Below are 26,978 nucleotides of genomic sequence, written 5' to 3' on the forward strand. Positions count from 1 at the left end.
GATGGTTGTTTTGTTTTACATTTTATATCTTCCTGTATGACACCTCCTTGGAGGGGTAAAGAATCCATACAACATGGTCAACATTTCTTATTCTTTGAACAGTTGACATTCATTTAGATTTGATTGTTACAATTTGTATCCATCAGTAGATCTAGAAGCTGGTTATTTGGAGCCTTAAAGCTTAAAGTTAAAATATGCTGTTTCTTATGAAAATGAATTCTTACTCGAATGTTTCATGGAGATAAAAATTAATTTATTTCAATCCTTTATCAAATCTTTGGTTGTGAAATTGGTTCTATCTGAGTTGTCATTACATTTTTTATGCCCCACCTACGCCTCCGTTCGTCCGTCCGTCCGTCTATGCCTCCGTTCGTCCGTCCGGTTAAAGTTTTTGGTCGAGGTAGTTTTTGATGAAGCTGAAGTCCAATCAACTTGAAACTTAATACACATGTTCCCCATGATATGATCTTTCTAATTTTAATGCCAAATTATAGTTTTGACCCCAATTTCATGGTCCACTGAACATAGAAAATGATAGTGCAAAGTTCAGGTTAAAGTTTTTGGTCAAGGTAGTTTTTGATGAAGTTAAAGTTACATCAACTTGAAACTTAGTACACATGTTCACTATGATATGATCTTTCTAATTTTAATTCCAAATTAAAGTTTTGACCCCAATTTCACGGTCCACTGAACATAGAAAATGATAGTGGGAGTGGGGCATCCGTGTACTATGGACACATTCTTGTTCTTTACAAATTTGGGGTTTGATCAATCAAACTAGACATTACATTGTCTAAGTATATCTGAATTTTCTCCATCTAGAATAGACATCGACTTACTAAACTAAGAAAATGTCTGAGGACACGAATGCACAGCTCAATCATTGCAACGAAAAGGGGGATGGACAGAAAGACAGAAGAACAGGGTAACACTTAAAGACCTTCTTTGCCTACTCTAGGGGCATATTAAAGAGAAGATACTAAAAAGGCAATTTAAAAACCACAAGCCATGAGAAAAACGGACAATACTAGGGCTGAAAGTAATTATATGCAGAAACAAAGTACAGTCCACATAACACGCATAAAGAAAGCTAATGATGAAGCAACACAAACTCAACCAAAAACCCTTTGAATTTGTGTGCCCCAGAAAGATCACATATTCCTGCTCTACTGGTAAATCATGTTAACTGCATATATGTGCAGCAATTGTAAGTGTTTAATGCTCCCACAGTGGCTGATAGGGTAATAGTGTTTAATGCTCCCACAGTGGCTGGTAGGGTAATAGTAAGTGTTTAATGCTCCCACAGTGGCTGGTAGGGTAATAGTAAGTGTTTAATGCTCCCACAGTGGCTGGTAGGGTAATAGTAAGTGTTTAATGCTCCCACAGTGGCTGATAGGGTAATAGTAAGTGTTTAATGCTCCCACAGTGGGTGATAGGGTAATAGTAAGTGTTTAATGCTCCCACAGTGGCTGGTAGGGTAATAGTAAGTGTTTAATGCTCCCACAGTGGCTGATACGGTAATAGTAAGTGTTTAATGCTCCCACAATGGCTGAAGTGGCTGGTAGGGTAATAGTAAGTGTTTAATGCTCCCACAGTGGCTGATAGGGTAATAGTAAGTGTTTAATGCTCCCACAGTGGCTGATACGGTAATAGTAAGTGTTTAATGCTCCCACAATGGCTGATACGGTAATAGTAAGTGTTTAATGCTCCCACAGTGGCTGATAGGGTAATAGTAAGTGTTTAATGCTCCCACAGTGGCTGGTAGGGTAATAGTAAGTGTTTAATGCTCCCACAGTGGCTGATAGGGTAATAGTAAGTGTTTAATGCTCCCACAGTGGCTGATACGGTAATAGTAAGTGTTTAATGCTCCCACAGTGGCTGGTAGGGTAATAGTAAGTGTTTAATGCTCCCACAATGGCTGATATGGTAATAGTAAGTGTTTAATGCTCCCACAGTGGCTGGTAGGGTAATAGGGTAATAGTAAGTGTTTAATGCTCCCACAGTGGCTGATACGGTAATAGTAAGTGTTTAATGCTCCCACAATGGCTGATAGGGTAATTGTAAGTGTTTAATGCTCCCACAGTGGCTGATATGGTAATAGCAGTGGCGGATGCAGGAATTTTCGAAAGGGGGGGTGCTAGCCCAGGGCAAAGGGGGGGTGCAGGGGGGTGCAAACATATGTCCCGATTCAAATGCATTGATCGGCCAAAATAAAGGGGGGGTGCGGACCCCCGGAACCCCCCCTCTGGATCCGCCACTGAATAGTAAGTGTTTAATGCTCCCACAGTGGCTGGTAGGGTAATAGTAAGTGTTTAATGCTCCCACAGTGGCTGATAGGGTAATAGTAAGTGTTTAATGCTCCCACAGTGGCTGATACGGTAATAGTAAGTGTTTAATGCTCCCACAATGGCTGATACGGTAATAGTAAGTGTTTAATGCTCCCACAGTGGCTGGTAGGGTAATAGTAAGTGTTTAATGCTCCCACAGTGGCTGATAGGGTAATAGTAAGTGTTTAATGCTCCCACAGTGGCTGATAGGGTAATAGTAAGTGTTTAATGCTCCCACAGTGGCTGATAGGGTAATAGTAAGTGTTACCATTGTCTGTCAGTATGTCCCAAAATTAGTTTCTTTTCTTTTACTTTAGTTTGCCACAACCAAATGTTATGAAACTCATACACAATGCTTTATCACCACAAAACACAGATCATAATTGAATATGGGTCCCGTCACTTTTACCATTTTAGAGTTTAATGTCCCTTTTCAAGTGAGAAATGCTGAATTTTCTGTTCTGTAGTTTTAGTAAGCCAAAATCAAATGTTATGAAACTTATACACAAACACTTATTCCCATTAACCCTTTCCTCCATAATGACGCTTTTTGACACCACCCCTTTACTCCAAAATGACGCCTTTTGACACCTGTGTAGTACCTCAGTTGAACGATTTGACTACAAAGTATCTGCAGTAGACTTAATAAAATTTGTATCCAAAATGAAACTGAATATCATAGGAATATCCGTCTTAAATTTATTTGATGAAATAGTTGTTTTTTGAAATGCATTAATACTTTAAATCATATTTTCAGCATTTTTTTGAAAAATCATGTGAATCAAGTATGCAAAAAAAAAAAAAAATTCAATGGAGGAAAGGGTTAAACACAGATCAAGTTTGAATTTGGGTGGTGTCACTATTACAGTTCTCTAGTTATGTTCCTTTATACATGTTATGTTATATGCAAGCAGGGGCATCATCGTTGTCCCATGGATCCATTCTTCATTTATCTTTATATTGGTTTTTTTCTACCATTTAACGATCATCACCAGAAGTTCTTAATAAATTGTCCATCAGCTGGCATAACACTTTTTGGGTGTGGAACATTGGCAAATTATCATGTTACCAATATATTTCTTTACTTGAATCAAGGAAATAATTTATTTAAAAAAAAAACATTGCTTTAATGCAACAATCAACAGATATAGAAAACAAAACTTTCTGATATACAGTGATTTATCTTATGTATTTACATAAGAATCCACTTGAGAAAGTGAACATTTCACACATAGTATATTATCAGTGTTAGATTTGAAATGTAATTCCAAATCGTTGGGTTACTTCATTTATTATTACTGAATTTATTTATTTTATTTATAATACTTGTAGATACTATTTTTGGGTATTTGCGCATATGTAACATTGCGCTCATGAACATTATATTATTTCCCATTTTTAAGTTTTATGACGTTTCGCTTTTGACGTACGTTACGTTGTCTAGTTTTTATACGCCCGTCAAAATTTTGACGGGACGTATTATGGTATACAAATGTCCGGTGTCCGTCCGTCTGTTCGTCCGTCTGTCTGTCCGTCCGTCCGTCCGTCTGTCCGTCCGTCTGTCCGGCGTAAACATGTCGCACCGTAACTTGAGAACGACTTATCCAAATTTCATGAAACTTAATATAGTTGTTTCTTATGATGGTCAAATGATCTGTATACTTTTTGGTGAAAATAAGATTTAAACTTTTTGAGTTACGGCACTTTGTAACTAAAACAGTGGTGTGCTTTTTTTCACATGTCGCACCGTATCTCAAAAACGTTTCTTGATTATTGCTTAAAACTTTACACACTTCTTAGTTATATTAATCTTAATATCTGTATACTTTTTGGTGATGATTCAAAATTTCATTTTTGAGTTTTTGAGTATTTTGTAAAAAAGGGGGAGGGTTTTTTTACATGTCGCGCCGTATCTCAAAAATTATTTATGATTATTGCTTAAAACTTTACACACTTCTTTGTTATATTAATCTAAAGATCTGTATACTTTTTGGTGATGATTCAAGATTTCATTTTTGAGCTATTGAGTATTTTGTAAAAAAGGGGGAGGGTTTTTTTACATGTCGTGCCGTATCTCAAAAACGATTTATGATTATTGCTTAAAACTTTACACACTTCTTTGTTATATTAATCTAAAGATCTGTATACTTTTTGGTGATGACTCAAAATTTTATTTTTGAGTTATTGAGTATTTTTTTAAAAAGGGGAGGGTTTTTTTTACATGTCGCGCCGTATCTCAAAAACAGTTTATGATTGCTTGAAACTGTACACACTTCTTTGTTATACTAATTTAAAGATCTGTATACTTTTTGGTTTGATTCAAAATTTTATTTTAGTGATATTTGTAAAAAAAAAACAGGGTGGGGGGGGGGGGGGTTTCACATGTCCCGTCGTGTCTCAAAAACTATAAATGGTTATTGCTTAAAACTTCCTCAGAAACTATTTATGATTATTGCATAAAACTTCCACACAAGATGTCGGGCGTATCATGCGCTCATGGCGCAGCTGTTTATTTATTCATTGCAAGTTATTTGATATTCGGAGACACATCATTATTTTATAGAGAGATCATAATCGGTAAGAGATCATTTATGTACATTTTTAAGAACAATATTTATTTAAAGAAGAAATATTAAGAATTGTAAAAGTATTTATAAATTAATATTTATTCTAATTAACTTTTTAATTTAACAAGTTACTTATGAAGAGTGAAAGAAAGTGAATCATATTGTTTGATTAGTATTATGCTTTTAGTGTTTTAAGTTATATTTTTACTTTACAAAAAGACAAATACGATGTATGTTAATGTGTATTTGTATTTTATTGTAGAGAATCGGTTGTTATGATATGGTATATGAAGCCAAAATTAAATGTAATTTTGAAGAATAAAGATACTTATATAGACCGCATACTCGACTTATCGCCTTATTTGATGTCTTTGATGTGATCCGTTATAATCAGTATAGAGTTGTTATTATTCTTTTTAAATGGTCAAGGCCATTTTCTTAACATGTCAGTGTTTCAAAAATATCTGACCTTTAAGCTTTTGTGCCATGTACCAGAGTACAAGAAATAAAGATGCTTATCCTGCAGGATCAACAACGTAAACTAGTTTTTATCAAGTTTTAAATACAGAAAGTAGACAGATTTTAGTTTCCATCTGGCATATATCCATATGATGATGTTGACCTTATTTTCATGGTTCAGTGACTCATTCTAAAAATTGTATGGTTCTGGGAGAGGAAGTATAAAAATATTCACAATTTAAGTTTTCTGCACCAGTTGAACTTTAGGTAAACTATTTCCAGTGAAAAGTTCACAATACAAAATTTAAAGTATAACCAATCAGAAATAAAGCTGAAAAATCTGAGCAGACATAACCTACATTTTTATACTAATATTCTATGGAACCAATTTAATATAATACATGTAAGGAACATCTATATAAATCAAACAGACGTTTAGCTTAACTCAGCCACATTCTGTATGTGCCTGTCCAAAGACAGGAGCCTTTAATTCAGTAGTTGTCGTTTGTTGCAATGTAACATACCAGTATTTGTTTTTCTTTCTTATTTGTACATAAATTAGGTTGCTAGTTTTCTCCTTTGAACTGTTATACATTTGTTATTCAGGGACCTTTATATTTGACTATGCAGTATGAAGTTTGCTCATGTTTTAAGGTCCTACAGGGACCAATAGTTGTTAATTTCTGTGTCATTAGATCTCCTCTGGAGAGTTGTCTCATTGGCAATCATACCATATCTTTTTTTCATGTACAAACAGATGTGCAAGTATATTTTCCAACATGCTGCATTCTAAGAGATGGGTCTTTTTAGGGCCTTTGTAGGAGAGTGATCTAGGTAGTTAATCTACTGTATGAAGGAAGGTGTTTCTAATTCAGCACTCCGTCTTCCACCATCAATATAAACAAGCCATGATATAGCAAGTAGTAGTGCATAAAGAGGAATTAAAACACCAGCAATCTATCAATTAATCATAAGAACATCTTACTATATATGATCTCCAATTTTATTGATGAAATTCAGATGACATGATACATAATGTCTTTTGATACAGTTACTTTACATTGAATATGATCTGATAAAAACACAAGTCAGTTATAACACTCCCTGCCTCTTCAACAACTCATAGGTCTTCTTGTTAAACACATTACCAGAACTGTCTTCATATTCTTCCTGTGAAAACATAATCAAACTGCCATGTAAAAACAGAAGGTATTTGTCATTTCATTTTCACATTGTCTGCTTTAAATGCACAGCATTAAATTTATCCACATACATTTTTCTATGTACCTTAAGTTAGTCCAATGATTGAAACAAAAAGGGGAGATTAATTACCCACAAAACTGCTGAACCCCTGTCATGTTTATACTTCTTATAAAAATGTGTTACTACTGCCACATGTAAGCTGATACTACCTCTAAGCAACCAATATGATAGTTTGTCAGTGGTTGTCATTTTTGCTGTTAGTGATTTTGTCCATTGAGCAATAACGTATAAATGGCAGATTTTTGTAGTTTCTGTTGAATTAATTTATATCTGTTCTAGAATTGTGTAAAATGAGCTGAAATAATGACAGATACACCCTTTTGACAGTTTGTTTTATACATGTATTGGTTCATGGCTGACTGATAAAAGTACATCTCTATAAATTGAAAGTAATATTTAACATATTACTTGTATTAATTATTCTGCATTTAAATAACCTTTAACACAAGCGTATAAATTTTGTAACATTTGTAGAAATCTCAGTGGCCTATACAACTTCAATACAGTGTATTTGTAAAAATGATTTAGGACAGTTAATAATTCCCATGTCATTGATTATTTAATCTTCCTACTGAATATTGTTGAGAAAAACCTGGGGTCCCCATAAATATGACTTATTTATATCTAATACATAAATGTTCTCATTGGCACTCATACTGTCAATGTATATTTGTTACGCCTAACAGAAGTTCCAATGAAAAGTTTGTTATAAACATTGTCATAATATCTATTCCTGTTGGAACAAATATTATATACCATTTATTCCTTTAGGAACATATTCTGTAATATTTATTCCTGTGGAAATAATATTCCAGAATATATTTTCCTTTTGGAACTTATATTATGAAGGAACTTCTATTCTGTGACAATACCACATCTTCCTACATCTATCTACTGTTGACATTTTCAGAACACCATACTGTTGATTCCTATAATTTTGTAGGTATCAATATTTCGTAGATTGAGAATTAGAATATTGTTAGTCATCTCAACAAGACTTTCTTGCTTGGTACAGCAAAAGTGAGAAAAGTAATCCAGTTGAGATGACCAATGATAATCTGTTTGTCGCTATTTTACCTATGACGACATTGTTAATTTCATTGACAACAGTATGTGCACCCTTAGTTTCTAGCAATAATTTTTCATATCACTATTCTGTGCTGAGAAAGGATATTATTAGTCAGTAAGATCAAAGGAAAATTTTGTAAAATAGCAATAAATACATAATACAGTACCTCTGTTTCTGGTCTCCACCTATCAGACTCTTTTGTTGACTTTATCTTTGACCATACTAAAATAAACACAAGAACTTGATTTTAAAACTGAACTTTGGCAGTTTATGTTAAATTTATTCACTACTACTCTAGACAGTGGATGGTTTAAGTATAATAAACTACAGTTAAACCTCTAAATGTCTTTTGTGGTTTAGTCTCGTTGGGTTGTTGTCTTATTGTACAAATACCCCAATATCTCCTTTAATTCATATCAATAGATAATAAAATATAAATTCCTATATAAATTCAATGCGTCCAAAGCACTTTTCTGGATAGATTATAATAAAATAAAGCTCATAGACAAAATTCAAAGGCCAAGGATGTGTTAGTACCTAAACAAAAGAAGAGCTTTTTTTTAAACCAAAATGGCACCTTAAATAATATCAAATTACAATTCACTGATTTTATGGAACAATTGATATTTGTGATGTAATATGAATACAACTAGGTCTTAATTCTAGAAAAAAAATTGTCTGATCTATATAATCTATATTAATAAATACAAATATATAATACTGTTTGTACATGCTATAAATGTGGCTTTGTGAGAATCCTAAACTCAATAAAAATTAAGAAATAAATCCTTACAAGCAAGGGCATCTTCTATCAATGTAACATTGGCAAAATGTGCTGTGTTTGGTATCTGAAGACATCTCATTCCATGGGCATGTCTCCATTCCTGTAAGAAAAGAAAGAATGTATTTATACCTTAAACAAAAGAAGGTTTTTAATCTAAATTTAAGCCATTACCTATTCAAGCAATCTTTGTAATTGTGTGTAATTTATTTGAAAAATCTAGTACCAAGCCAAGATATTTAAACGAACCATGCAACTTTTCGAAAATTTAAATATTGCATGTACCTTTTATATAAATGCTTAGATGGTGTGAAAAAGAAGTTCCAGATAAAGATATTAAAGTGCCCTCGTTGCAAAACATTATTTTTTACCCCACTTTTTCTTTTTTATGAATTTTGCTGTATAAGCTCACTAAAGTTTTGTAAGATAAAAACTAGCTGGATATCAACTTACTGCAAAATGTCTCTGGAATGCTTTTGGTCCTTTGTATGTAAAGTTTCCACAGATCTCACATGTATAACTGATATTCAGACCATGTAACTTATACAACCAGTAGGGTATAGGCTGAAAAATACAAAACATATTAGATGCAATATTCAAGACCAATGGTTTCTTAAGACTTTAACCTATGTATACAGAACAAAACGCAATGGAAAAAAAATTAATTCCTTTTTAAAGACCTTTTATCATACATTGGAAAAATACCTAACCCCTTTTTAAAATGTTTTTAAGTACAAAACTGCAAAAAGGACAATGGCAAAAAATTCAGCTTACCTTTCCATCCCACCCCAGAGGGAGATTTTTAGGATTGTATGGGATATCATCATCATCGTCATCATCATCATCTCCTTCAAAATGTTCATCATCAGAATCCTCTCTCTCCTCGCCCGTCCTGGCCTGTTTACGTTGGACATTGTCTCGGGTTGATGCTCTCTGTTCTGACAACACCTCTGCAAACCTATACACCTGAGCTTCTAAATTGGCTATTTCTTTCTGTCTTTCAGTATCTCTGCAGAAATACATCATAAAAGATTTTATAAATGACTACTACTTTTGTCTCTTACAATGAAGCACAACTGACCGTTATAAGAAGAGAAAACAAATGTATAACATGATCAACAGATATTAATCACACTTATAGGATTGTATATATAGAATTGTCTTAAAATAGAGGACATTTCTGCTATTTCCAAAACCTTTTTTATCCAAATTTATAAACTGTTAAAAATTATTGACTGATTATTAAAATATTAAAGGTCGACTTCTTAATACATGAAATATGCTTATTTAATAAATAAAGTACTAGTTAGTAAGTAGATTTTGGTTTTTAAACTTTAATAGACTTTTTAGACGAATATTTGAATGCTGTAAAGGACCTACGAAAGATTTTTTTGCATTACATCTCAAAACAGCGCTTTTAAAACAGTAAGATAATTTTCAAAGAGTATCAGTGGTAACCATGGTAACAAACAACAAAGGCAATGTCATACAGGACATGCAAACCAATCTAGTAGAGTATTTTTATAACTGAGAAATTATCAATTAACTTTGTGACTTTGTGAAATAAATGACCTACTTGCTCTTTCCAGCTCTGCCAGGCTTGGACTTAGTAAACATGGCTGGATCTAAATCTTCAAGTTTCTTTCCTTTGGTACTGAACAACCTCATAGCTCTTTCTTCCAAAGTTCTGATAAGCAATAAAATACAGTTTGTGTTTAAACATTTTGTTGCAGAATTATACATGTTTCTTGAACTGTTTATTTCAATATACAAATATCTCAAAGATAGCCTACAAAATTGGACTTTGTAAAGAAAGAATTACAAATGAAACAGTTTAATTTTGTGAAAATGGGGGGAAATCTCTAATTTGGCATTAAATTTAGAAAGATCATATCATAGGGAACATGTGTACTAAGTTTCAAGTTGATTGGACTTCAACTTCATCAAAAACTACCTCAACCAAAACTTTAACCTGAAGCGGGACAGACGGACGAACGGATGGTAAAGCGAAATGGACGCACAGACCAGAAAACATAATGCCCATATCTGGGGCATAATAAAAATGATTTTAAGTAAAATAAATGATTGCAATATTTGTATCAAATTATGTAGAAAAGAGTGATATATGTTGTAATAGTGCCTTATAAAACTGTAAGATAACACAAATATTTGACACATGCACATATACATATGTTGTGATAAATATTTTCTGTCAGTGAATTTTAAAATTCATATAAACCTTCATACCAAACAAATTGTATAGATTGTTAAAATTAGAGGTTGTTTAAATTCATGAGTTTTAATATTACTACCACAACCATACACATATGACCTATGTTTTGGCAAGTTGAGTTTTATTTAGAGCATATTATCTGATGTTACTGTAATAAATATTTGTCTGAACACCTAAACATTTCAAAATAAATCTAGCTAGTGAATAAATAATAACTTGAAAGAAAGTTGCTTCATAAAAATTTCTGCAAGAAACCATTTCCAGTTTACACGACAATTTTCAAGCTTTTGTATCAGATATCTTGTATCTTCCATTAACATGATTAACAATGCATATCAATGCAATATAAGATATGATTGCAGGCTATATATATCTTTTCTAAAAAACAGTTGTTGGCATGACACGGGTTATGTTCTTCTCATATATTTTATGATAGTATGATACTAAACCCCTAACGGGAGGGATTGTACCTGATATTCATATGATGAAGACATAATCTTTCAATCAGTTTAATTGAGGTCTGGAGCTGGCATGTCAGTTAACTGCTAGTAGTCTGTTGTTATTTATGTATTATTGTCATTTTATTTATTTTCTTTTATTCTTTTGTTACATCTTTTGACATCAGACTCGGACTTCTCTTGAACTGAATTTTAATGTGCGTATTGTTATTCTTTTACTTTTCTACATTGGCTAGAGGTATAGGGGGAGGGTTGAGATCTCATAAACATGTTTAACCCCGCCGCAATTTTGCGCCTGTCCCAAGTCAGGAGCCTCTGGCCTTTGTTAGTCTTGTATGATTTTAAATTTTAGTTTCTTGTGTATAATTCGGAGTTTAGTATGACGTCCATTATCACTGTACTATTATGCATATTTTAGGGGCCAGCTGAAGGACACCTACGGGTGCGGGAATTCTCGCTACATTGAAGACCCATTGGTTGCCTTCGGCTGTTGTTTGCTCTATGGTCGGGTGGTTGTCGCTTTGACATATTCACCATTTCCTTTCTCAATTTTATATAAACCTACCCTCCACATTTCAGTCCCAGAGCCATTAAAGCACTCTTCAATCTGTCCAAACCAAGTGATGCCAACTCCTAATAGAAAATGCAGATATATTAAAACATTTACATGCAAAAAATAAGGCAACTGGAGTTCACTAATTTTGTTAATTTTATTTTCTAATATAAAATAGGCATTTTAATAGTCTATTCCTTATAGCATTTAATCATTTGTGTTAAAACCTTAGTTTCAAGTGGTAGAGAATAACCTTTTGAATTTTTCGCTTTTTTTAAAACCCCTTTATCACATATACATTGACATGTACAGTCCATTAAAGGGATCATGACAAAAATGCCCTGGACAAAAGCTCTCCCTTGATTTATTTTAAAATTTCAATATATTGTTACATACCTCCCATGAGGAGAAAGCAGATAAATCAAGATGGGCTCCTGTATGTGCCAATGCACCTGTAGCCTCTTTCTGGAATCAAACATAAGATATTCATTAAAATTAACTACAAAAATATCTTATTTATATTTGAGTTTTTCTTCATTTTCACAGATCTATATCTGATTGCAGTATGACGATTCGCTGAATAAATATATTGTCAAGTAGAATCTAATTATTATTTATCTATAAAATCTTGAAAATTGTCAAGACAAAAACATACCAACTACAAATAAAGATTTATACTTAAATTATAAAAAAACGCTTAATAGTAATTTATCTTTAATAGAACTAATTGAAACCAGGTGCTCCGCAGGGCGAAGCTTTATACGACCCCAGTGGTCGAACCCTGAACAGTTGGGGCAAATTTGGTTACAATTTTCAAGCTTGATACTGTCTGAATATGGATTGTGAAAATTTTTTTGACATAATATAGGTTTTTGTCATAAAATTAAAGTGGTCAAAGATCTAACAAATCTATTGCGCAATACTGTGCAATTGAAGAATTCTTCTTGAAACTTCAAAATTCGAAATTTAAAAAAAAAAAAAAGGAATCCCTTTAACAAATGGTAAACAAAAAATCCCCCCCCCCCCAATTTTTTTAAACCCCCTTGGAGCAATAACCCTTAAACTTAATCCCATGCTTTCCTTTGTAGTATTGAACCTTGTAGTACAATTTCAGAGAGATCCATACACTTAAACACTAGTTATTGTCATGATTGTTTGGAAACTAGAAACATGCTTCTTTTTGGCTTTTTTTTTTTACCCCTAATTCCTACATATTTTGGGAAATTAACCCAAAATTTAATCCAAGCCTCACCTTTGTTATATGGTACATTGTGGTACAATTTCAGAGAGATCCATACAATTACACACAAGTTATTGTCTGGAAACTAGAAACATGCTTCTTTTTGGCCCTTTTTTTACCCCTAATTCCTACATATTTTGGGAAATTAACCCAAAATTTAATCCAAGCCTCACATTTGTTATATGGTACATTGTGGTACAATTTCAGAGAGATCCATACAATTACACACAAGTTATTGTCTGGAAACTAGAAAAATGCTTGTTTTGGCCCCTTTTTTGCCCTTAATTCCTAACTTTGGCCCCATTACCCCTAATAAGAAACCAAACCTTCTACTTGTGGTATTAAAAATTGCTGTATAATTTCAGAGTAATTGAAATACTTGTACACAAGTTATTATCCTGAAACTAGAAATGCTTGTTTTGGGCCCCTTTTGGGTCCCTAATTCCTAAACGGTTGGGACCATCATCCCAAAAAATCGATCCCAACCTTCCAATTGTGGTATTGAACCTTCTGACAATTTCATATAGATCTATTCACTTAAACTAAAGTTATTATTCGGAAACCAATGTGTCTTTGGACGACTCAGACGACAGATCATTCCATTATACGATCCCCAAAAAAATTGGCCAAAATTTTTTTTGGGTCAGATAAAAAGGACATTTGTATTTGTCCTGTCGAAACTGTACTCACCGGCCATCCTAAGAAAGAACCTTCAATCCATTGTAAGTCAAAATCTTGTTTTACAGTTTCCATTTCCTACAAAATAATGGTAAAGTAGTTTAGGTTTACATAATAGCTTTATTCAACCACATTTTTTACACAAAGGAAGTGCATGTATTTTTAGAAAAAAATCACTTTCATAAAATCCAAGACTTTTACCTTTCAACCAATAACTTCAGACAATTTAAATCAATGCTTTGGATCAAATATTGTACATTTAACAAGTTTTATTCCTTTTAATAGTAATTTTTGAAAAGTCCTTGGTAAAGATTACATTTATTAACCTTTTATAGGTTTCAATGAATTGGTTTTAACAAAGATAACAAACCCAGCAAATAAAGTATCAAAATATTTTTAGAGTATCCAATAGTATGGTACAAGTTAAAAGTTTTGCAGATCACTATTATATCATATTGCTATACATAGTACATACATCATTCAAATCCAGTAAAGGTTTTACTCTGTGTGTGTAATCTTCCAAGTATTCCAACAAACTCAACAAGTACCTATAAATAAAACATTTATATAAATATATAGGAAATATTTTACAACTTGTATATTTTCTAACCATTTCCATGAACCAAGTTTTTGCAATTTTTCTTCTTATTTTGGAGGTTAACACTCATTTTAGCATACTTGGATTTTAATGTGCTTTGATTTTAAAATCACTTTTTCACATTTAAATCAATGTCTTCACAAATATTATTATCATTAATTTTGAGCTAACAATAACAGTAAAGATATATAAACAAGTCCTTATAAAAAATTATAGTGAATGCATTTATTTCAATGGCTACCAATATATCATTGATTAAGGTAAAATTGTGTCTTTCTGGATATTTGATTTCATGAAATCCATGAAAATTGTTATTGTAGAAATAATAATGAATCCTCAATATTAGTTAATGTTTCAAATGCCATTTACAATGGTACCTATCATTTGTTACTTACTCTTTATATGCAGCATTCTTTCTGTCTTTTGGTACATCAAACAGCTGATCAAACGTGGACAGGAATGTCAAGTAATCCATTTTCTGAAGAAAAAAAGAAGGTAAAAGATTAAACTTTAAAATTAAATTCCAAACAACAATGACATGAAGATGATTGAGGATTGGTGTTAAAAGTCCAGTGGCAAGTATTACACCCACATCAGGACCGGAATATGTTAATGTTTAATGAGTATGAACCTAGCTTAGTACTAGACTGACATGCTGAGTCAGAATTTTAACATGCTTATTCCCAAGACCCAAATTAAAGTCAGCGAGGTGGCTTGATACCTTGGCCGAACTCTTTATTTTGACTTGACCCTACTAATTGTTACTCTTACTTCAAAATGATGTGTGATAAGTTGAGAAAAAACAAACACCACTTTTGAAGTCAAGATGAACATGCTTCCATAAAAATGAACAGGGCATTTATTTCTTTTATAATAAGAATAACTTGCTACTGAATAAATATAAGAAGAATCAGTTTTAAGAATGTTTCTTTTGTTAAGGTGCAATACCACCAAATTATAGTATGTCACATCCAGTTGCATACGAAAAAGGGTCGAAAAAAATAATCCCTCGAATTTGACAGTTGTAAGAAATTAATCCTACATTTCATTTTAGTAAAAAACTTCTGAGTTATCATAAATAGAGGTAAAAAGTACGGTATAATATATCAATAAACAATAGAATAAACTTATGATTATCTGGTTGAACAATATGTTTGTATGGCCTAAAAGATTGATAAACTGCATTGTTATGACAAAGTTAATAACTGCCTCTCCATGAACCTGTGAGATAAAGAAAGTTTCCCAGTTGTATATTTCATCATGTATTTTACCTCTATTCCTTTCAGGTTAATGAACTTTTCATAACATTCATGTAAGTCTAAGTACTTTCCATAGCCTTCTTCGTCTGTGAATTCTACAATATCTGTAAAATAGCAAGTATTATTAAGAATTAAAATAAATCAGTTTACTTCTTAACTGCTGAAAATTTAACTTGTACTGGTTTTGTTGTTGAGTTGTATGTTTTCTAGTTTTAGTACCAGCACATAGTAAATAATGGTCAATTACTAGAAAATCATTATTTGGGAACAGCTTCAAAATTTTATGTAATTAAAATTTAGTTTTGAAAAAGAAAAGTTAAATGAATATTTTTTGTAAAAACTACCAAAAGGTTGTTATACACTTCTATGTGCAAGGTATTCATAGCTATTTGCAGGATATGACTCAATGAAAATAGCATTGCTCATGAATGCAAGTACAATGTAATAGCATCAATTAGTAATAGATAAATCAAATGCACATGCAATTCAGCAATAAAGCAACTTGTATGGAAAACTTGCATATTCAACCCTTGTACATGTTGTATGTTATCATTTTCTGTTGCTATCACATAAATGGTTATTTTTAAATGTATAAATGAAGTAAAACTAGATATCATTGAGATGGGAGCCATCTCTGTGGGCCCCGCTGTGAATAATGTGCATTAAAAAATTGTATCTTTACCATAGGACATGGGTTTGTCAACTGAAATCAAAGTTTTTGACCTTGACCTTTGACCTTGGAAGTTGTAAATAAATTATGACACACCCTTTGGTGTTGGTTTATAAACATGTCAAGTATAAACTTTGAAATGATAACGGTTCTCAAGATATAGAGCGGACACAGTCTTTACCATAGGACATGGGGTTGTCAACTGAAACCAAAGTTTTTGACCTTGACCTTTGACCTAGGAAGTTGCACATAAATTATGACACACCCTTTGGTGTTGGTTTATATACATGTCAAGTATAAACTTTGAAATGATAACGGTTCTCAAGATATAGAGCGGACACGATCTTTACCATAGGACATGGGGTTGTCAACTGAAACCAAAGTTTTTGACCTTGACCTTTGACCTAGGAAGTTGTACATAAATTCTGACATACCCTCTGATATTGGTTTATATACATTTCAGGTATAAACTTTAAAATGATAATGGTTCTCAAGATATAGAGCGGACACAGTCTTTACCATAGGACATGGGGTTGTCAACTGAAACCAAAGTTTTTGACCTTGAACTTTGCCCTAGGCAGTCGTTCATAAATTATGACACACCCTCTAGTGTTGGTTCATATACATGTCAAGTATAAACTTTGAAATCATAACGGTTCTGAAAATATAGAGTGGACACGATCTTCACCACAGGACTCAGGGTTGTCAACTGAAACCAAAGTTTTTTTACCTTGACCTTTGACCTAAGAAGTTGTACATACATCATGACACGCCCTCTGGTGGTGGTTAATAAACATGTAAAGTATAAAGTATGAAATCATAATGGTTCTCTAGATATGGAGCGGACACAAAGTTAAAGTGTTATGGACGGACGGACGGACTGATCACTATAGGGCGACCCGCCTAAAGGCGGGGCCCTAATAAATCCTCCTTCACCAATGCTTCATCTGCTTATCTCAATGAGTTCTTGTGTAATAATGTAAACATCTCTCCATTTGTCAACCAGTGAATAGAATTTTCAGTACTGATGTCCACTATTCCATTAAAATGTATGTGGGAAGTAAGGAAGGGACTTTCGAAATATCCTTACAACCAAGAACAATTATTTAGATAATTTTGCATAATGGTAATAGACGCATACTGAAAAAAAATAGACCCATGACCCACATAAACTTCCCTTCCTACCTTCCCACATACATTTTGATGACCAGATGCTCCGCAGGGCGTAGCTTTATACGACCGCAGAGGTTGAACCCTGAACAGTTGGGGCAAGTATGGACACAACATTCAAGCTGGATTCAGCTCTAAATTTGGATTGTGATTAAATAGTTGACACAGCATAGGTTTCTGACACAGAATGAATGTGTTCTAATGAACTTAAAATTTTTGTTTTCTCTTAGAGCAATTCACTATGTTGTTGAATATTAATCCTCTCAAAAAAATGTTTGAAGAAATTTTCTTTTTTATTTATGAAATTTCAAATGAGAAAAATTGAACCCAATTTTTTTAATCACATTCCCCTTTCCCTCATTCCAAAACTAATCTCAATTAAAATTTCTAATGGAGTTTGCAACAATAACTACTCATTTAAATACATCATAAAATATTAAGATGTAAAAAAACTGCTTGTTATCACAGAATGGTAAAGATTATTTTAATTTATCAGTTGGTAGTAAAAAGTGAATATACATTGTATATTGTATATAACAAAGATTTAAGTTGATTCTGGACAAAGAAAGATAACTCCAATTAAAAAAAATCTTGCTATTGCACAATACTTGCAATTAGATATTTCTTGCTTACTATTCTGGACAAAGAAAGATAACTCTAATTAAAAAAAAATTTGCTATTTCACAATATTGTGCAATTAGATATTTCTTGCCATTGCGCAATACTGTGCAATTGAAAAGACTTGCTATTGCACAATACTTAATATAATAATTTTGGATCCTGATTTGGACCAACTTGAAAACTGGGCCCATAATAAAAAATCTAAGTACATTTTTGGATTCAGCATATCAAAGAACCCCAAGATTTCAATTTTTGTTAAAATCAGACTAAGTTTAATTTTGGACCCTTTGGACTTTAGTGTAGACCAATTTGAAAACAGGACCAACCAGGTGCTCCGCAGGGCGCAGCTTTATACGACCGCAGAGGTCGAACCCTGAACAGTTGGGGCAAGTATGGACAAAACATTCAAGCATGATACAGCTCTGAATTTGGATTGTGATCAAATTTTTGACATTACATGGGTTTTTTTTACACAAAACAAATGCCAAGATTTTACAAATCTATTAAAGATTTCTTCTTCAAACTTTTTAAATCTAAAATTAAATAGTTGACACAGCATAGGTTTCTGACACAGAATGAATGTGGTCTAATGAACTTAAAAGGTTTTTTTTGCCTTTGAGCACTATGCTGTTGAATATTAATCCTCTCAAAAAAATGTTTGAAGAAATTTTCTTTTTATTTATGAAATCTGAAATGAGAAAAATTTAACACCCCCCTTTTTTTTCACATCCCCGTTTCCCTTTTTCAAAACTGATATCAATTCAAATTTCTAATGGAGTTTGCAACAATAACTACTCATTTAAATACATCATAAAATATTAAGATGTAAAAAAACTGCTTGTTATCACTGAATGGTAAAGATTATTTAAATTTATCAGTTGGTAGTAAAAAGTGTATATACATTGTATATTGTATATAACAAAGATTTAAATTGATTCTGGACAAAGAAAGATAACTCCAATTAAAAAAAATTCTTGCTATTGCACAAATAGGATATTTCTTGCTTACTATTCTGGACAAAGAAAGATAACTCTAATTAAAAAAAAATTTGCTATTTCACAATATTGTGCAATTAGATATTTCTTGCCATTGCACAATACTGTGCAATTGAAAAGACTTGCTATTGCACAATACTTAATATAATAATTTTAGATCCTGATTTGGACCAACTTGAAAACTGGGCCCATAATCAAAAATCTAAGTACATGTTTAGATTCAGCATATCAAAGAGGCCCAAGAATTCAATTTTTGTTAAAATCAAACTTAGTTTAATTTTGGACCCTTTGGACTTTAATGTAGAATTTGAAATTTGAAAACAGGACCAAAAATGAAGAATCTACATACACAGTTAGATTTGGCATATCAAAGAACCCCAAGGATTCAATTTTTGATGAAATCAAACAAAGTTTAATTTTGGACCCTTTGGACCTTAATGTAGACCAATTTGAAAACTGGACCAAAAAAACTTCAATAATCAAGAATCTAAGTACATTTTTAGATTCAACATATCAAAGAACCCAACCGATTCATTTTTTGTCAAAATCAAACTAAGTTTAATTTTGGACCCTTTGGACCTTAATGTAGACCAATTTGAAAACGGGACCAAAAGTTGAGAATCTACATATACAGTTAGATTCGGCATATCAAAGAACCCCAATTATTCAATTTTGATGAAATCAAACAAAGTTTAATTTTGGACCCTTTGGGCCCCTTTTTCCTAAACTGTTGGGACCAAAACTCCCAAAATCAATACCAACCTTCCTTTTATGGTCATAAGCCTTGTGTTTAAATTTCATAGATTTGTATTTACTTATACTAACATTATAGTGCGAAAACCAAGAAATATGCTTATTTGGGTCCCTTTTTGGCCCCTAATTCCTAATCTGTTGGGTCCTAAACTCCCAAAATAAATACCAACCTTCCTTTTGTGGTCATAAACATTTTGTTTAAATTTCATAGATTTCCATTTACTTAACCTAAGGTTATTGTGCAAAAACCAAGAAAAATGCTTATTTGGGCCCTTTATTGGCCCCTTATTCCTAAACTATTGAAACCAAAACTCCCAAAATCAATCCCAATCTTTCTTTTGTGGTCATAAACCTTGTGTCAAAATTTCATAGATTTCTATTAACTTAAACTAAAGTTATGGTGCGAAAACCAAGAAAATGCTTATTTGGGCCCTTTTTGGCCCCTTATTCCTAAAATGTTGGGACCAAAACTCCCAAAATCAATACCAACCTTCCTTTTATGGTCATAAACCTTGTGTTAAAATTTCATAGATTTCTATTCACTTTTACTAAAGTTAGAGTGCGAAAACTAAAAGTATTCGGACGACGGACGACGACGACGACGACGACAACGACGACGACGACGACGACGACGACGACGACGCAGACGCCAACGTGATAGCAATATACGACGAAAATTTTTTCAAAATTTGCGGTCGTATAAAAATGAAGAATCTACATACACAGTTAGATTTGGTATATCAAAGAACCCCATTTATTCAATTTTTGATGAAATCAAACAAAGTTTAATTTTGGACCCCGATTTGGACCAACTTGAAAACTGGGCCAATAATCAAGAATCTAAGTACATTTTTAGATTCAGCTTATCAAAGAACCTAACTGATTCATTTTTTGTCAAAATCAAACTAAGTTTAATTTTGGACCCTTTGGACCTTAATGTAGACCAATTTGAAAAGGGGACCAAAGGTTAAGAATCTACATACACAGTCATGACAGTTAGATTCGGCATATCAAAGAACCCCAATTATTCAATTTTGATGAAATCAAACAAAGTTTAATTTTGGACCCTTTGGGCCCCTTATTCTGTTGGGACCAAAACTCCCAAAATCAATACCAACCTTCCTTTTATGGTCATAAACCTTGTGTTTAAATTTCATAGATTTCTATTTACTTATACTAACGTTATGGTGCGAAAACCAAGAAAAATGCTTATTTGGGTCCCTTTTTGGCCCCTATTTCCTAAACTGTTGGGACCTAAACTCCCAAAATCAATACCAACCTTCCTTTTGTAGTCATTAACATTGTGTTTAAATTTCATTGATTTCTATTTACTTAAACTAAAGTTATTGTGCGAAAACCAAGAATAATGCTTATTTGGGCCCTTTTTTGGCCCCTAATTCCTAAACTGTTGAAACCAAAACTCCCAAAATCAATCCCAACCGTTCTTTTGTGGTCATAAACCTTGTGTCAAAATTTCATAGATTTCTATTAACTTAAACTAAAGTTATAGTGCGAAAACCAAGAAAATGCTTATTTGGGCCCTTTTTGGCCCCTAATTCCTAAAATGTTAGGACCAAAACTCCCAAAATCAATACCAACCTTCCTTTTGTGGTCATAAACCTTGTGTTAAAATTTCATAGATTTCCATTCACTTTTACTAAAGTTAGAGTGCGAAAACTAAAAGTATTCGGACGCAGGACGACGACGACGACGACGACGACGTGATAGCAATATACGACGAAAAATTTTTCAAATTTTGCGGTCGTATAAAAAAGCCCTAAGAGTTCATGCTATGCACTCATGGAAGGATAATGGTAAGACCTATAAGATGTAAAAAAAAAACATACTTTTTTTCATGTGGGAGAGGGGGAACGATTAGTTAAGTAAGTAAATATACTTACTCTGTGCTTCTTCTGATGGATTCTCTCTCTGTTTTGATATTTCATCAAATTCAACTGACATTGGAACAGTAATCTAAATATATGAATAATGTAATAATATTAAGTACTCTTGAATAGAAAGAACACTGATAGATTCAGTGGTTATCTTTTTTTATTGAATGAAAATAGGAATAATCAGGATGAATAGCCACTCTATGTTTTCTTTAAATACATAAAAGAGCATTATTTATAATTATCTCTAAGATAAACAAACTTAAGAAAAAGATTTGTAAGGAAGAAATATTTTTCATGGTATTTAAATGACTTTTTTCGTCATTCTACTAACACATACATTTACTAGTGGGATAGTAATTTTTGTTGATTTTGTGGGTATAGATGAACCACCAATTTAAATTTTAAACAAAACCCCAAATTTTCGTAGATTTTTATTTATACATTGGCAAAACCAATTCTTTGAAATCAACACCAAAATAAAAAAATAAAACTCAATCCATGAAAATTGGTTGTACCCAGGAGAATAAAATAATCAACAATATGTATATGAATGCCTTGGTTTTAGGATTAATACAGAATTTCTGGGATACAGTTTTTAGACAAATCTGTCATGTGACTTCAATCACCAAGTGACCAAAATGTATGCATTGCCACTTCCAACATCTGTTGAGCAAACGGGTGAAAAAGTTTGATTTTATACTGCACAAAATAATTGGGAAATTAAAATGTAATAAGATGGTCACCCTGCCTCAATCATTGGAATCAAGATTACCTCTTACAGAACATAAATTATTTCTTTACTACTCTACAGAATGATGCTTATGAAAGTGCTGCAAACTTTTAATAGAGCAGGGATACAGGCACACCTTCTATCTGGTAAATGACATCATGATGGTGTGCAAATTGATGGTCTTTTCCGGTGAAAGATATGATTCCAGAAATGACTTATTGCAAGAGTCTAAATGATATAGAATTTGCAAGCATATCAGATACTGTTTTTTTTTAAGTCTTTTTTTTATATATATATGTAGAATTTTCATACCTCATTTGGATGCCTTTTGTGGAATTCTCTTAACTGCTTAAGTCTAGTGTAGAACTCAGAAAACTCATTTGGTCCTGATAAGGACTGTACTTCTTCTTTTCTCATTCTGGAAAGAGAACAAATAAATATTAACTGGACCTCAAGAACCTATGTGAACAATAACTACAGTTACTACACTATCTTGGTGTACAACTCAACCAGTACATGCCAAAACTGAGACAGACTTTGATGGTTCTGCTGTTGTGAACAAATGTTGTTTTATATGTGAAGTATCAGGCAAAGGTGTCTGTTTTATTATGCGAAAATAATGAAATAAGAGAACAAGATTGCTTATATCCACTTTTTTGAACTATGGTTAATAGTTGTCTCATTGGCAATCATATCTCTTAATTCTTATTAGAAGAAATGTTGCTTTTATATCAATTCAATCAGGTATTGTTTTCTTTTCTTCAAATTGATGTTCCAACAGACACAGTAAAGAAAATTTCACCGTCAGTTTACAACATGCAAACTTTTTGAAGGTCACTAAACATAACAATTGTGTATTCATAACTAAGATTCTACTAATTAATCATCTTTAAGTCTACAGTTAACACGACTAGCAAGCATTTAACTAAACTTTAAAATGTGTACTTCATGTATCTCATGTTCAGAAAATTCTATCACTCTCTCCATGTATATATATATCTATAATTATGAATATTTACCCATCTTTATCCTCATACAAATCCCCTAATTCTGTTGTACATTCTACATATCTCTGTAATGTAAAGATATTCATCAAATAAAATAAGCTGCAATATATATTACTTGTACATGTTTATAAGACAATACTTTAAAACTATTCATTTAAGGCACAAGACAAATATACAAACTATTTAAAAACAGAAAAATGTTTAAAATGTTGAAAATTTAACACCAAAAGAGAAATATGACTATGAAAGATTTTATGATGTAGTTTAGACTCAATATAAATATGATTATATCATCCCAAATTCTTCATTTTTTTTTACCATAACTCAGGGATAACTATCTAAAACTATTGCCACACAAGCCTGTTTTGCCTACTCTTTTCTAGACATGTGTATAATATACAAATGTATAACTGTATGGGATTTTAGCTCCATATGGTAAAACAATATCATGCAAATTCCCACTACAAATGACAACTTATGAATTTGATAAGAAAAGTTTATCTTCTTGTAAAATTTCTGTAGATGCATTTTTTTTTGGCCATTCATTATCATTTATTACATGATTACTTACATCTAGTAGATGCCGAAGTCGCTGGTCTGAATTGATCTGTTCTCTACCCTGAAATAACATTATTTTAAATTTATAACAAGAGGCTGTCACACCGACAGCAAACCGGATTTATTAGCATTTATTTGTGTCCTGGCAATATCACAAGAACCATTACTGATGATTGGTGAAAGTGAAAATTGTCAATATCAAATTTGACCTCTATTTTGTCATCAGTATCAACATATTAAAATTTGAAAAGCTTAGATTGAATGGTTTGTGAGTAAATGCAACAACGTGAATGGAAACACCATTTTACGATCTTTCAAGAACCATAACTCCTGAACGGTAAAAGTCAAAATCGTCATTATTGAACTTGACCTCTATTTTGTCATCAGTAACAACATATTAAAATTTGGGAAGCTTTGGTAGAACAGTTCATGCGTAAATGCACGGACACGACTGGAAACGCCATTTTTCAATCTTTCAAGAACCATAACTCCTGAACGGTAAAAGTCAAAATCGTCATTATTGAACTTGACCTCCATTTTGTCACCAGTAACAACATATTAAAATTTGGGAAGCTTTGGTAGAACTGTTCATGCGTAAATGCACGGACACGACTGGAAACTCCATTTTTCAATCTTTCAAGAACCATAACTCCTGAACGGTAAAAGTCAAAATGGCCATTATTGAACTTGACCTTCATTTAGTTGTCAGTAACAACATATTAAAATTTTAAAAGCTTTGGTTGAACGGTTCTTGAGTTAATGCACGGACAACATTTGATTGCCGCCCGCCCGACCAACCGCCCGCCGAGCATCCCCAATTTAATAACCGACATTTTTGTCACAAAAATCCGGTTAAAAATGACTGGCATGACTGGAAGCTATTGTATAACAATTAACATAATTGTATTGACAAATAATGGAAAAAAATCACCCTCTTGCTGCCAGTTGTTTTTCAAGGTTGCATTTTGTGTGCCAGAAAATATGACAGCTCGACATCTGTGACTTCAGATGTCAAGTAATGACGTCATTTGACAACATGACCGAAAATATAACACTGTTTAATGTTTGGTCTTTTTTTTTTCTTTTTTTTTTCTATACATTGCTTTATCATTAATTTTTTTTATACTTTATACTCGCTTGTATATTCTTTGGTTATCTAACAAAATTACTCTTTTCTTGCGCCCACCGGAAGCGTTGAGTATTGGTCAAGTTTGACAGATCAACGTAGAATGTAGATATAGATTTGAAAAAGACACAGCAATGAAGAGAAGATTTCATAAATTGAAACATGGCTATATGTGTCTGGCACATTCGGTGTGGACACATGTGTCCCTCCAGCAGCAATAGGATTAAATACACCTAATCGTTATTTATTCCATTCCGGATAAGTTCTAAAATTACACAACTTTTTCATCCAGTTGAAGCTATCTGGGACCCTGTTTAAACAATTCACCATGCATGATACTTTTTAATGAGACCTGTTTAAACTACCGTAAATACTTAAAACAAAATATTTTTTTACTTCAATTTTAATTTCGAAAAAAGTGGATCATACTATATCAAACTTTCTTGATGATCACTTTCTAAAGTTTTTTCTCCCTCAGCTCACTACTGATGACCTCCATTTTTCGGCCGGTGACCCAAACAGGAAGTTGTATAAATGACTGTTTTTTTCCGGAATGGACTAAATAGCGATAAGGTGTATTGCATAGCCTCACCGGACATAATTACGAACGATTTTTGAACTGTGATTAATATTTTTTTATGTAGACTACTTTTCTTGAATTGTTTATACCATAGAATTAATGATGTATGAAGGCTTTCCATTTTGCATCATATCCCACATAAATTTTTATTCACGTTTGGATACTTTAGTAAGATTTGCGTGACCTCGTTTTACGGGTCAAGAGAGCCACATATGGACGCAATTCCGAACAGCACTATATTGATATATCTTGCAGAAGAAATCAATGACAACAGTCTAGATTGATAAAGCATACAATAATCTTTATCTCACACACACTGTCATAGGAAAATAAGATGCACAAGTTTGTTTTTTACTTCAATTACTTCAGCAGTGGTTGCAGACGAAATGTCGGTCATGTGTTAAGAAAGATTTCTGATTTTTTTTGTTTTTGTGTAAGTTCTTTCTTTAAAGGAGCACTAAATTCAAGTTTATCCATTTCGGTGGTGTACTTATCATTCATCTATGAACTTTTTTCTATATAGGTCAACATTTTTTCAGAGTTTTCTGGACTTTTCGATAAAATTAAAATATTTTCATTTGACCATAAATAGGGTCACAAGAGTCTAAAAAACGTCAATTGTGGGGTTATTTTGGGCAAGATAAAAGGCATCACGCATATGAACAGAATCAGGAGATATTTTCTTTCTATATATTAACAAAAGAAGGCAATATACACTTACCTTTATGTTTTTTTTTATATAACTTGCAGGCCAAATTGCCGTTCTTATAATATTTTCAGAATGATTTTGTCATTGTCATCAACATTCACCAAGTGCACATAAATTGTAATATCATGAAAACAAGGGAATTTTATTAGGGTTTTTATTTATAAAAACATTTATTGATAAATATAAATAAATATGATCTCAGAGGGCAAACATTGAAAATCGTTCGTAATTGTGTCCAGTCGTAATTGCGTCCTGTGGGGCTATGCATACATTTATGTTTAATTTTGAAAGAGTTTAATCATTATCGTAACATTAACTTTTGATAATATATTATTTGATTCAACTAACGGTATTGTTCTGATTCGTGTTCGCTGCAAATAATACATTGTTTTTCTTGGGTCAAATTGAATTTGGGTGACTTGAAGTTGGAACATCATTGAACATTGACATGAAATGATTACAATTTACGTGATAAGTCCAACATACATTTTTGCTAGGTTGAAGCATTTCCTTGGTCATTGCATCTTGAAGTCGTTCTCTTTCTTCATGGTATCGTCGTTGTTGCTCAAGAAGTGTTTCCATATCGTTAAAATGAAATTAATTTGTCGATGCTAAAACGAAAATAGTTCGTCTTCATTAAAATATAGCTTCAGTTTCCCTATTGAAAACTAATTCATTA

The 26,978-nt window shown here is 32.5% G+C and overlaps 1 protein-coding gene across 1 annotated transcript; it reads right to left on the reverse strand.

Annotated features, from left to right (window-relative positions):
* Positions 1-6,342: 6,342 nt before the first annotated feature.
* On the reverse strand, positions 6,343-26,978 carry LOC143048268 (splicing factor 3A subunit 3-like). Its single transcript, XM_076221848.1, has 17 exons — positions 26,786-26,978; positions 23,898-23,945; positions 23,339-23,391; positions 22,632-22,737; positions 21,596-21,668; positions 15,498-15,589; positions 14,622-14,704; positions 14,104-14,176; positions 13,641-13,706; positions 12,107-12,175; positions 11,723-11,790; positions 10,043-10,153; positions 9,241-9,475; positions 8,920-9,030; positions 8,479-8,569; positions 7,852-7,907; positions 6,343-6,523 (listed from the first exon to the last, which is right to left on the reverse strand). The coding sequence occupies exons 1-17, from the start codon at positions 26,879-26,881 to the stop codon at positions 6,446-6,448; spliced, it is 1,509 nt and encodes a 502-aa protein (XP_076077963.1). The 5' UTR covers positions 26,882-26,978; the 3' UTR covers positions 6,343-6,445.

The sequence above is a fragment of the Mytilus galloprovincialis genome, chromosome 10 (genome assembly GCF_965363235.1).
Source record: "Mytilus galloprovincialis chromosome 10, xbMytGall1.hap1.1, whole genome shotgun sequence".
NCBI lineage: Eukaryota > Metazoa > Mollusca > Bivalvia > Mytilida > Mytilidae > Mytilus > Mytilus galloprovincialis.

Bases quoted from the DNA above. Each gene is read 5' to 3' on its own strand.
- LOC143048268 (XM_076221848.1), bottom strand. From the start codon at position 26,881: ATGGAAACACTTCTTGAGCAACAACGACGATACCATGAAGAAAGAGAA. The intron at 22,738-23,338 runs GTAAATATTCAT...TTCTCTTTCCAG, and splicing joins TTGTATGAGGATAAAGATGG to AATGAGAAAAGAAGAAGTAC. The intron at 9,476-10,042 runs GTAGGTCATTTA...GTATTTCTGCAG, and splicing joins GGCAGAGCTGGAAAGAGCAA to AGATACTGAAAGACAGAAAG.